The 13,712-nt window shown below is 36.8% G+C and overlaps 1 protein-coding gene across 2 annotated transcripts in view; it reads left to right on the top strand.

Annotated features, from left to right (window-relative positions):
- LOC104588335 (ABC transporter C family member 2-like) overlaps positions 1–13,712 on the top strand; it is a 107,220-nt gene that overhangs the window by 27,789 nt on the left and 65,719 nt on the right. For both annotated transcript variants that reach the window (XM_010246215.3, XM_010246214.3), the window contains 4 exons: positions 3,554–3,619; positions 4,487–4,561; positions 10,543–10,650; positions 10,819–10,953. In XM_010246215.3, the coding sequence (XP_010244517.2) occupies positions 3,554–3,619; positions 4,487–4,561; positions 10,543–10,650; positions 10,819–10,953 (384 nt within the window). The remainder of the gene's footprint in view (positions 1–3,553; positions 3,620–4,486; positions 4,562–10,542; positions 10,651–10,818; positions 10,954–13,712) is intronic.

The raw sequence follows: 13,712 nt of genomic DNA, 5'->3' as shown, positions 1-13,712 counted from the left end.
TGTAGAAGGGAAAAAAGAGATCTCATATCAAGGACCCTGGAAGGAACCCGATTAATAAGGTATACCGCCGTGAGGATAGCATCACCCCAGAAGCGGATAGGAACATTGGAAGTAAACATGAGACTTCTAGCCACTTCCAAAATGTGCCTATTCTTCCTTTCGACAACTCCATTCTGCTGAGGTGTATGAGGGCAAGAGCTCTGGTGGATAACCCCATGATGAAGAAGATAAGATGTCAATGATTTAGCAAAGTATTCCTTTGCGTTATCAGATCTGAGAACTTTGATCTTGGCATCAAACTGGGTTAGGATCATTTGGTGAAAATTTTGGGTCAGGGAAGGTACCTCATCTCGTGAACGCATGAGATAAACCCAAGAAAAACGGGTATGGTCATCAACAAATAACAAGAAATATCTATACCCACCCATGGAAGGGATATGATAAGGCCCCCAAACGTCAGTATGCACAATATCAAAAGAATTATCACTCAATAAATAAGGCTTTCTACAATGCTTAGCAAACTCAACTTTCACACTGTAACTGAGACAACTCAATAGACTCAAATAAAGCAGGAAATAGACTCTGTAAAGACCGAAAAGACAAATGACCTAATTGGTTATGCCAAAGCATAACCGGACTCACACTCTGAGAAACAAAAGACATCTTCTCAACTGACTCTCCCTGATGGAACCTCTCCCCGAGCAGATAGATCCCATTCGTCTCACGGCCAGTCCCAATCACCTTCTTCGTCTCCAGGTCCTGAAAAACACATCGGTCAGGAAAGAAGGTTACTGAGCAGTTCATATGCTTGGTAATACTACTGACTGAAAGAAGGTTAGTATCAAGCTTAGGAACATGCAAGACAGATGACAGGGAGATAGTATCTGATAACTTGATGTCACCCTTTCCAGAAATAGGAACCAGGGAGCCATCAACAATAGATACTTTATCCCTACCAGAAGACAAGTGGTAAGTAGTAAACAGTGAAGGCAAGCTAGTCATGTGATCAGATGCACCTGAGTTTATTACCCAACAAGGTTCAGTAGTACCTGGAGCTGAGGCATGATAGGCGGAAGTTCGAGTACCTGAATGTGCAAAGGCAGATGTGGCAGGGGCTGATGAAGATTGCGGTGGCTGAGCTGAATTTCCAACTTCCTTTTCTAACTGTATTAGGGCAGCCCGAACTGCAGCTAAGGTCTCTAAAGATGTCCCTTTTATGCCAGATGAAGATGCTGAATCAGTGTTCTCTGCTACATGAGCAGTGCCCTTCTTGCTTCTCAACTTCGCAGGAACCAAGTGAGGGTGCAATTTCCAACATGTTTCTTTTGTATGTTTGGGCTTCTTACAATGTTCACATACCACATCCTTCTTGTCTTCCTTCCTCCTGTCCTTCTTTGAATCACCCCCTGATTTGGGTGTGACCGCTACAAAGGCTGGTGTGGGGGGCTGAGGTTGCATCATAACCTTCCATCTGGTCTCTTCACTGTGTACAAATGAGTATGCCTGAGAGAGAGTCACACTGTCTCTAGTCAAAATTTGTTGCCATACAATATCATACTCTGAATTTAGGCCTGCCAGAAACTCAAATACCCGGTTTGTCTCAACCTGCTTTCTATATATTTGTGCATCTCTGGAACTCTCCCACTCAAGAGTCTCTAAGTGATCAATCTCACACCACAGGGACTGCAAGGTAGAGAAATATACTGAAACCGGTCTCTCTCCTTGTTTAAGATTTTTCACTTCACATTTCAATTCATATGCTCTGGCAACATTAAGGGGTTGGGAATAAGTTTCTTTCATAACATCCCATATCTCCTTAGCTGTCTTTGCCCACAAATAATTCTGGCTAATATGAGGCTGCATAAAATTACACAACCATGTCATAACCAAGTAGTTTTCTTGAATCCACTTGGTATATGTCGGGTCTCCCTTGGGAGGTTCTTTCATATCTCCTAAGAGGTACCCTAATTTACCTCTTCCACCAATAGCCATCATGGCTGATTGGGCCCATTCCAAATAGTTTGATCCATCAAACTTTACGGTCGTAATATGACCACCCATCTCAGAAACACTACTATAACTGATGTTCCCAAGGCTGCCTTCTGCCTGATTTTTAAACTCCATTTCTGTCAAGTCTAAAAACAGCACTTGGACTACCAATCACAATCAAAAACAGTATGTGCCTGATCTGTCTTCACAGTGTATGTGCACAAACTGAGATAAATCTGATCTGAAACCAACTAGCCAACACAACAGTAGCTGTCCGTAGAGCTCTAACCCCTTAGGACTCTGAAAAAACAGCTTAAAATAGGCCTGATATGCTTGGGAGAGTTTGGGTTTTAATCAGTCCTTAAAGCGAACAATTCAGTTGCACAATCCAATCAGTACTGTGTATATAGACTTGCAGTAGGGTTAATAAGAAACCCTAGAATCTGAATATATGAATCACAAGGTTCAGTCAAACACTAGGGCTTGCCGCAAGATCACTTTCAAACCCTAGAGTAGAGAGAAACACAGTTGAGACAGTTCGGCCTAGGGTTTGCTGTAAAACCCTAGTGAATCGAAGAGAGAAAACCCCAGAATGGTTCGGCCTTCCCCTCCAGATAGGTCCAACCTATCTTTTCTGATATAACTTCTTACAAAGTAAATAACTTACAAGGAAAAAATTGTTCGCTGCCTTCTAGGGTTACCCGAACCCTAGTCTTCTCTGATCCTTCCTGACCACCAACACTCTGCAACCCTAACAAGTTTCCAATAGCTGCTAGCACTTCTGGCGATCTCCAAGAATCAGTCTGCGAACTCCTCCTTTTCAGCTCCCAGTCCTAGGAGATTCTCATGTGGTCGATTGGTATTAGTCTCACATGAGAAACCCTAATTTGGCTCTGATACCATGTAGTTGATCAAGACTGCTATCAGTCTTGATCACTAAGAAACTTCAGGTTCGAAGAGAAGAGGAAGTGAAGAAGAAGAAGGAGAAAGAGTGATGAGAGAACAGTAGAACACAGGTTTTGAGGAGAAGAACAATATAAAACTGAAAGGACACATCTGCCCTTGGTGTTTACATCATAACACATAACAATATAAAACTGAAAAGTAAATAACAACTAGAATAACAGAATAATAAATTGACCACAGTTGTGACTAGATACATTCTACCCTACAGACAGAGTGGGACCACAGCTGTGGGGCCCACATCAATGTTCTCTACAGAATAATACTAACAACATTAACCTTATGATCTGAGGACACAGTCATGTGATTTGAGGATCCAGTCATGTGATCTGAGGCCCTCAAACCATGGATTAAACCATTAAGTTTAAGCCCAGACCATCCTAACAACATTTATGATTTGGATGATACTAGTGCTTCTAAGCTTTGCATACTCATCAAAATCATATGCATGTAATGTTCCAAGTTTTCTTGTATACCTAATTTGAATTGTGGAATCTTGATGCATATAATTATTTTAATCTTTAAGCATTTCATGTAAGTTTATCTGTTAGGTACATAGTACATATGTAGGCTAGTGTAATTGTTCTTACTGTTACTGCAGTCTATGCAACGGGGAGATCCAGCTTGGATTGGTTACATCTATGCCTTCTCAATTTTTGCTGGAGTGGTAGGCTTTACACTTGCACTTCACAATTTTTTCTGTTGGAGAACTTAAATCATTGCAAAGCTTACTCTAATTTTTCCTACAGCATTAATTTATTCTGCTCCGTCCACTTATGTTTTTGTGTGATAGGGTATTATCTATAATCTTTCAGAAGCATGCTTCTTGTCATTTTAGTAATTGATATGATATGATGTGTCTCAGTGAAGTTTTTAAATCAGGTTTCCAAATAAAACCTTTCAAAATGAAATAAAAAACAAAAAAAAGGCATGTTTAAAATGTGTGTTGAGGCAGAAAACACACCAGACATGCACCTTTTGAAAGGGGCTGCACCTGGGTTTAGGTGAGGCATGTCTTAAAATTCATCTTGCCTGTGTGCCTAAACACTGGTACTTTCTCAGCTTTAATATTAATGCATCACTTTTTATCTGATTACTGATAAAAAATTGTTTCACTCGAAAAGGTTGTAAATGGTATATGGATTATTAACCCAAAGTGGTGAGTAGTGGGTCTCTTGTTACCAATTAACTCTTGGTAACTATGTTCCCCAATAGCAGCAATATTTGTGACTAGGAATCCAAGTTCAAGATGTAGCAGTTGTTACCTAGAGAATGCTGATAAATGCCATCATCTGCTGTACTTTCTCAATTTTATTGCTTGTATGCTTGAATTGTTAATAAAAGAGTAAGTGTTTCTTTTGCAACTAATTTGTTATTCTGTTGCACTACTGAATGGTAAATACTTCATTGGGACACATGTTTCCATTTCTTTTTTTCAATTTTATATTTCCTAACATTGTAATGTAAGTATTGTACTCAGGATCTAAATACTTCATCAGTTATTTTATTAATTTGAGGTTTCAATTTCATCCAGTCATTAGGAGTGCTAAGTGAAGCGCAGTATTTCCAAAATGTCATGCGTGTTGGTTTCCGGCTAAGGTCAACCTTGGTACTGTCTTCTAACTTGGACACCTATCTTCAGTTTTTTATGCTGCTTCTAGCATCAATACATCTTTTGATCTGAATTTTTTTTTGTTTCAAGAATGACGGATAAGATCGAGGTGCTCTACTGAGTCCAGGACATTTATTTACAATGTAATAGTTAAAGGCAATGCACATGGTGAACATTCTTTCTTTTATGGTAAATTAACATCGAGAAGAATCACACTAATTGAGATGAACAAATGGAACATCAGTAAACTGATTCTGAGAAAGAATAAAGAATTGTGGAGCTAAGTAGAAAGCAGAGAATAAGACAATTATATTTATCAAATAAAAGCCAATTATAGTTTGCTGAGCCAAACAGGAGAGTAAGAACTTTAGTAAATTCAGAAATACTGCTTTTTTCCAGAACACTTGTTACAAATGGCTTGTAGGTTCAGATCACAAAAATGTTAATTGGCAATAGTATCTTATTTTATGTTTGGAAGTTTGCCACCTGTAAAAATGGGAGAAAAGGACATTCGGTCTGCTATAAAAATCCACGAGTGTACAATAAACAAGGCCAGGAGGGCATGAACTATAGTGATTTTGACAACTGGGGCAAACATATCTTCATAGTCAATACCATACTCCTGTGTGAATCCCCGTGCAATAATACAAGCCTTGTACTGATATAGGGAGCCATCAGACTTAAGCTTTATAGTATAAACCCAACAATTCAAAGTACCTAAGGGTGTATGCACCAAATCCCAAGTGTCATTCTCATGTAAAGCATGAAATTCTTCATCCATGGCCTCTTTCTAATGCAGATTGCTAATGGCTGGTTGGTATGAATGAAGAATATTTATAGAAGATAAAACAATAGACAATAAGCTCTGGTTTGGAGGAAAACTCTAGTGGTCAGGAGGCCTAGAAATGCTAGTGGAACGACAGGGGAATAGGAGTAGAAACAATATATGAAGAAGAGGCATCTAAAGGAGGGATATCACTTACAGGTGCAGTAGTGAGAGGATGGTTTGAATTAGGAGGAAGGGAGGTCGTAGGTCTGGAGCACATACCCATTTGCAAGAGAAGACAAGAAGGCCCTTCATAGCAAATGGAGGAGGAACATCCTATGAATCAGAGTTTTGCAAAACAAAGATAGACGGTGTAGGGAATCTAGCAATTCCAGCAAAGAATGAAATTTTTTCAAGAAAAACAACATTAGGTGAAATATGGATTCGATGAATAGAAGGATCATAGCGAAGAAATCCTTTGTAGTTAGGATTGTACCCCACAAAGGCACACATAATAGATTGAGTGGATAATTTAAAACATTCAGGGTGGGGGGGGGGAGATGGACAAAGCATAGACATCCAAAAACATGAATATTAGATAGATCTGGAGGACGACCAAATAATTTTTGAAAGGGAGACATTAGCAAAAACAGAGGAAGGAATATAGTTAATCAAGAACATAGTTATATTGGATACCTCTACCCAAAAGGATGAAGCATGGAATTTTCTTGTAGTAACGTCCTTATAATACCAAGTATATGCTCATTCTTGCTCTCGACTACACCATTTTGTTGACGAACATTTGGACAACTTCATTGTGCTTGTATTTCATGGTTCTTCAGACAGGATAGAAAATCTCCATTAGTGTATCCACTTGTTGAGTCTGAGCAGAGAATATACACATGTGATTGAAATTAAACTCGTACCATATCAAGGAACAACCGAAATGTTGGAAACACCTTTGACTTGTGGTAGAGAAAGTGTATCCACGTGTACCTGATACAACCGTTAATGAACAATCAAATGTATTTATCCAAGCTGAGAAATACTAGGTGTAGTCCAAACATCATTATGTATCAGCTCAAAGGGTGAGGTAGCTTGTTCAGATGTGTGAGGAAATGATAAGTATGGATGTTACTCAGACAATAAGGAGCACATGGTGTATCAAAAGTCTCCAAAGGAGGAACTATATTTTTAAAATCAGAATCAAACAAGAACATTAATTTTTCAGCATGTAGATGACCCCAATGTTTTTGCCATAAGTTCTAAACATTATTGTTGTGACTCAAAAAAGAACTAGATGTAGAAGAACTGAAATAAGCTGATGATGCTGCTATTTGAGAATTCTCAAACTCCAATGCAAATAGATGGCTTAATCTATGCCCTTTCCCTTTCACCTTCTCAATATATTGGGCTTGAATCAAACAACCATCATTAGAGAAAATGAGAATGTGACCTTCATCAATGAGTTGGCCAATAGAAATAAGGTTAATAGTAAGATTGGAACAAAGAAGGTCTTGGTGAGGGGGAAGGAAGCAATGGATGAAAGGTTGAGGGATAGATCATTACTACCAATGATGTTCAATTTTTCACCATTGGCAATAACAATATGTTTATGGTGGGTTTTGGTAAAATTATTTGAATGTTCAGGGTAGGCTCCTGTCATATGATTAGTAGCCCAAAATCAATGGTCCAAGCATGAGAACAATAACCACAGAATTCACCAGATAAGCCTATAGTAGTAAAAATAGAAGTGATAGTCACACTAGTTGCTGAATTTTTTCCTCATCCATAGATGTAGAAGATTCACATTTAGTGGAAGATTCGCCCTTGGTAATGGTAATGTTAATAGTATGTTCCTTAGTTACCTGATATGCACGAGGTTGTCTTCTTCTGGGTACCCTTGGGTGGGCGAACAGGACAATCTAGAGTGATGTTGTCTTGCTGTCAATGATGCAAACATGAGAAGATCAATAACCACAAAAATCACCAGATTAACCAATAGCAGTAAAATAGAAGTGATAGTAGGTGACACTAGTTGCCGAATTTTTTCCTCATCCATAGATGCAGAAGATTCACCTTTAGTAAAAGAATCACCCTTGGTTGTGGTAATGTTAATAGTCTGTTCCTCAGTTACCTGACATGCACGAGGTTGTGGCCTTGCTGTTTGCAGTAGGTGCATACATTCTTTTTGTACAATGAAATGCAATATGGTCGAAACACTTGAATTCATAGCATTGAGTCATAGAGAAGTCTTTAGAAGATGATTTCTTACTTCAATGTGCTATGAAGCAGTATCAGCCCCGGATTCCATCATTTTTCCTTCAAATCTAGCTGCAATAATGTGTCTAGTCTTCACCCTTGGCAATTCTCCCAACACAGAATCTAAGTTTGGAAGAGTTCCTTTACTTAGAATATTAGACCTGATTATTTCATATTCAGGTTTAAGCCTCATCAGAAACTGATACAACTTTCTCTTCTCAAAATCTTTTTGAAGATATTTCACACATTCCGTGGAATCAGAGGGATCAATATGGACCAGCTCATATTCAGCCCACAAATCAAGAAAACTTGCATAAGCCTGCGTTTGGTGGGGCTTCTCCTCTAAACGGGCATTTTAGAAGCGCTTCTAAAAAAGCATATAAAAAATGGGCTTTTGCTAGAATAAAGACAATCTTACCCTCCATGTATAATTCTGAAAAAACACCTATAAACGCCATTTTATGCCCATAAACTGCATTTTCTTGGCTGCCAACAAATTGACAACTCTATGGATGTTGTCATATTGGTTCCATGTGGTTTAATTGACCCAAACCCCATTTATTCAATCTACTTTATGCCCTTTTTTCATAAATTATTACCCTAGGCCTAGATAAAAACTAGGGTAATCATATGTCATACATGTAGAATAGCCAACCAAAATTATCATAATTCTCTTAAATAGTTATTATGATAATTATATATACTAGATAGAACTAGGGTAATCATATATAGAATTACCAACTGATACTAGAATAATTCTATTAAGTAGTTATTATGATGACTATATAGATAGTAACTAGGGTAATCGTATATAGATAGAAACTAGGTAATCATATATATATATATAGAATAACCATAGAAAATAAAATAATTATCATAACTCTCTTAAAATAGAATAACCAATTCATGAAACCATGATAATCATATATGATTAGACTAGAATAATTATCTTATATAGTTTTTATGATAATTACATATACTAGAGAGAAACTCATTATCATAACTCTCTTAAAATGGAATAACCAACTTATGAACCATGATAGTTGTCATAAATAAAATGAACCAAGGGAATCATGAATAAAATAATACATGAAAAACATACTAGTTATTTTCAGTTAAAAAGTTATTTTAACAGTATTTTTGTTATGCAAGGTCTTGCATGGAACATAATTATTTTAACAACAATATTTTTTCCCATCAAAGTCGGTTCTCAATGGTTTCAGTTATAGAGTTTCATGGAACATAAATTCTAATAGTATTTTTTTTTGCTTTGTTATTATTCAGCCACTATTAACACAATGTCAATTGCATTCAAGTTTGAATAGCTACATTATCAAACAGTAAAAAACATGTCAATCATCGGTCTATAGAGACATCAAACAGCCACGAGATACAAGCAAAATTACATGTTCATACTGTACAAAATCACATGTTCACAGGTCCATACAATCCAAGATACACATTTGACAACAAAACCGGTTTAATTGGGAAGGGGATTTTGTATATAACCACTTATTGTTTGAATAAAATGAAAAAGGAACAGCGGATTCCTACCTGGTTTGTCACAAAATCTGGTACTAGATGTGTTTCATTAAAAAAAAAAACAATAGAACAAGAAAAATGAATAATGAGTGAGATGAAATGGTGGAAATCGACCTTGAATCAATATTATAAGGAAAACAAACAAGAAAAATGAGTGGAAAATTGTACTTGGTGGTACCTTGCTATCATTGCAAGTTGTGAGAGGTGAGAATAGAAAGGGGAAATGGAGAAGAAGATGAGTGATGGTTTTTCATTTGGTGAGGTAGTTTTGGTATTATGTAAATTATAAATGGACTAAAGTGGGAAGTAATAAGCACTTCTTCAGAACATAAGTGAGAAGCCACCCATAAACTCCTTTTGTCTTCTAAATGCGATAAGCACTAGAAGCCTCCTATCTCTTCCTATCTCCCTAACAGTAAGCAAAGATCTCAGATTCAATTTGATACTGTCTACACATATTAGATTGATGATAAATGTTCTGCAAAACAGTGCAACAGGAACAGGAATAGAAATCAATCAAATGACCAGTTTCTTCTTACAACATTACTTCTTCCCCTTGGAAGTAATCACATGAGTTGCATTTACATGCACATGATCTAGGTGAGGGTTATGATATATTTCTTCGTCCTACTTAGGAGATTAATGCCAATGTTCTTTTTCTCAGATGATTGCAACTATCATATATCAGTTCAATCCCACTCAGTTGGACAAGAATGTGGGGAAATCACAGAAAAATAACTAGTTGATTCTTTTAGCCAGTTTTATCAAATTTTGGAATAAATGACCCAGTAGCGGTGGTTCTTAGCATTCTTGCTTGTGTGCCATCTATATAGTGTACACATGAATGTGGTCTATGGAACCTTAGGTGATACTGTACTGTTTATTGAATAAATTTCTGTTAAACCTGTTTGGCAACTGCATACCACTTTTCCAACTTCTATAAATTTTATTTAATTAATACTTAAATTTTACCGTTTTATTTCTAGCTGTCTATTTTGGTGGGCTTAAGGAAATGTAATTTGGTCATTTTATGCCTGGATAGGACCAAATCATTTAAATCCTCTTTTTGATGTATAGCTTTTGAACTAATAAGTAACTAATACTGCATAGCTGGACTTGTGTATTTTGTTTATTGCTTTTGCCAACCTTATCATTAACTATAACAAACAAGAGAAAAAAGAACTAGTGCTGGTACTTCAAGGTTACTAGTTTGATATGCATTCTTCTGTTTCTTCTATATGTGAGATAGCAGAAGATCATAATTTATTTTGGCCAACTGGGGTTGACCAATTCATTTTGTTTGGTAGTTTACGGCTTGAGTTTTATATTTTGATTGTTGAAATTATCTTTCACTAGACATTAATTTCCAATAAAGTTTTGAAAGAGCTACTCCTGTTCTATTTTTCAGGTTGCTGCTGTGTTTCGTAAATCCTTGAGACTTACACATGAGAGTCGCAGGAAGTTTGCATCAGGAAAAATAACCAACTTGATGACCACAGATGCTGAGGCACTTCAGGCAAGTTATCCAGATTTCTTGCACTGCATTTGAGAAGTTTGAACTATATATTTAATTTATTTGGTTGAAGAAAATACGTAATACTTATTACTGATTACAAGTATTTTTACAACTGAACTTTCGGTGGGGATTATATTCCATAATTAAAATTCTTTGTTCTTTATACAGCAAATATGCCAACAGCTTCATAGTTTGTGGTCTGCTCCATTTCGTATCATTGTTGCCATGGTTCTTCTGTATAATGAACTTGGTGTTGCTTCACTTCTGGGATCACTAATGCTTGTCCTCTTGATTCCCATACAGGTTTGGAGGTTTTTCCTTCATTAAAATTCTACTTTCAGTTATTTCTTTCCTTTCAACTTTTGTTGCTTTAATTTACATGTTTCTGTATAGCTTTAAGATTTTTTCTCTTATGAACAGCCTTCAGAAATTGAAACACTTGTCTTTTATAGAAATAAAAATGAGAATAAATAGAGCAGAAAATTAATGGAAGAATAGGAGAAAGCCAATTGAAGAGAAGAGGAGGAAGAGAATTAGAAGAAAGAACCATCTACCATCTACCATAGGAGAATATGTGCCTCCCAAATCTTTTGTCATTGTCTATCTATAACTGATTTGGGACAATTACAAAAAATGCCCCTAGTCATGCAGCAGCAATAAAGAAGATTAAACTTAGATGAGGGCCGAAGGCCTACTACAAAATGAGCCTATTAATCAGTTGATATCAACAGCATAAAACTATTACAGAAAATATAAAGCCCAGTAAAATGGAGAATAATTTGGCAATCAATCTGTCAACACTCCCCCTCAAGCTGAGCATAAAGATTCATCATACCCTGCTTTTTTTTTTTTGATTGGTAACAAAAAAATTTTATTAAATCTTGAAAAATATGCACAATAAATTACAACTGTCAGGCCAGCATGCACTGCACAATTCCTATTTCAGAATACTACTTCACAATTACATTCATTTTCCATGTATAATTCCTAAACAGCTTTTCCTGAGTTGCTCCATGCCTAGAAACTGCATTGGCTAGGCTGTTTTTAGACCTAGGGAACCATTTGAATGACATGCAATTCCCTTGCCCAAGTACTTTTTCTTTTATCCGCAAAGGTAAGTTTTATTATATTAACTTGGAAAATATAAGAGATAAATACAACTTGATTAACCAAAGTGTCAATCCCTTTCTACAAACCCAAATTAGAAGGATGCCCAAAACAATTGCTGCCTCCTAACCCGTTGTTTGGCTAAGGAGTCAGCTAACTAATTTTAACTACTTTCCCACTTGAATTCAACCTCTATTTTGTTTGAGGGACAGAAAGCTTGATTAAACATGGCCAAAATTGTTACAGTTGCTGGCTGAAATTTAAAAAAAATTTCAGCCCAACCTGAGAACATATTTCTCGGTATTTTGAAATATGAATTTCTGGATCGATCTTGCACTATACTAGGACCAGATTTGAAAGCTGAAGGTGATGTTCGGTAGTATGTTCATCTCGTGGATGGGCCATTTCAGTCCACGCCACGGGGTGAACTCACCGTTTTGTTGGTCGTGGATGGGATTGGTCCACAATATATCGTGGACCATCCCTACAACCCAAAATCTCAGCTACACTTGTATCTCGTGGATGTGGCCGGTCCATAACATTTCCACATTGTATTTTGGTACAATACATCTCTTCTACATACTTTTCTTTTTTTTTAATTTTTAAATTTTAAAATAATATTTTTTTAATATTTTATCAATAAAATAATATTTTATTGTTAATTCTATCACAAGCCCGATGGAGATCCTTTTTACTCTTATTTTAATTTATTTTAATATTATTTATTTTAAAGTTTTTATCAACAAAATAATATTTTTAAATATTTAAATTATTTTTTATTAAAATTAATATTTATTGATTAAAATTAATTTATCGATGCCTTTTTTCAATATATTTATCATATAAAATGCAAAATTTAGACATTTATGATTGACTATGTAGATCATTCATAAAATGTATATGAGATACATGGAATCAAAAAATGTGGTGTGGACCAGTCCACACCACCCCTACAGAACTCCATTGTGGGTGTGGGCTGGTCCAATCCACATAGTTTGTCCACAGTTCAGAACAGCCGTGGACTGTGGTGTGGTGTGGATTGGCCCCTGCCACAGGGTGTGGTGTGGACTAGTCCATGCCCACCAATTTCTCATCCACACTACAGAACACCCCCGAATTAAAACTGATCATACTCGATACGGTGTTCATAGTATGCAGCTCCTAGAATGGTGATTCATGCCCAATATCAGACCCAAATCGGCCTCCAACTGAAGATGGCACAATTGTATGTATGAAGCTGACTCAGCAACATTGTTTCTGCAAAACTGAGTTCCAACTTCCTTGAGATCGATGCAGATGTGTACCTGGTATTCTCTGATGTTTTTCTCTAATACCAAGAAGAGGACTGATGAGAATCAGCCCCCACAATTGCTGGTTTGAACTAGGGTTTTGGGGTGCAAGGGGAGAAGAGAGAGAGAGCAAAACAGTGGAGAGAATGGGATGGTTCGCCCACTCCCTCTAATCCCCTTATATAGAGCGTTTTCCTAATCCTATTAGGAGTTGATCCAAATCAGATTTGGATTGGTACATTATCTTCTTAAGAGAATGGGTGCTCCATACGCATATCCAAATCCATATTCGATCCATGAGTTGTCATGTGACTTCTTAAACTAATCTTATTAGTAATGGGCCCAAGGCCCATTTTCTTTAATGGATCACATATCTAGGCGTTGCATGACCACTTAGGCCTAAATATTGTGTGGCATGGAACCCACAAATGTCTCACGCAAGTCCACATGGGCTTAGCCCATCCTTGGAAAGGGACAGGCCGAATCCTTGAGCCAAATAAGATGGGCTCAGTTTGGGCCCAACACTTAAACATAAGTGGTCCTTGGATTCAACTACCCTATGAAAACCCAAGGATAATGGACTTCCATAAGATAAAACTCATCAGGTTATCAACCCTCTAATGGTTTCTTTCCCTTAACCTCTCATCCCTTTATAATCAAAACACT

The sequence above is a fragment of the Nelumbo nucifera genome, chromosome 3 (genome assembly GCF_055504915.1).
Source record: "Nelumbo nucifera cultivar China Antique chromosome 3, China Antique-T2T, whole genome shotgun sequence".
In the NCBI taxonomy this organism is placed as follows: Eukaryota; Viridiplantae; Streptophyta; class Magnoliopsida; order Proteales; family Nelumbonaceae; genus Nelumbo; species Nelumbo nucifera.
The sequence above is the reverse complement of the archived record's forward strand: the minus strand, read 5'-3'. Positions and strand labels throughout refer to the sequence as shown.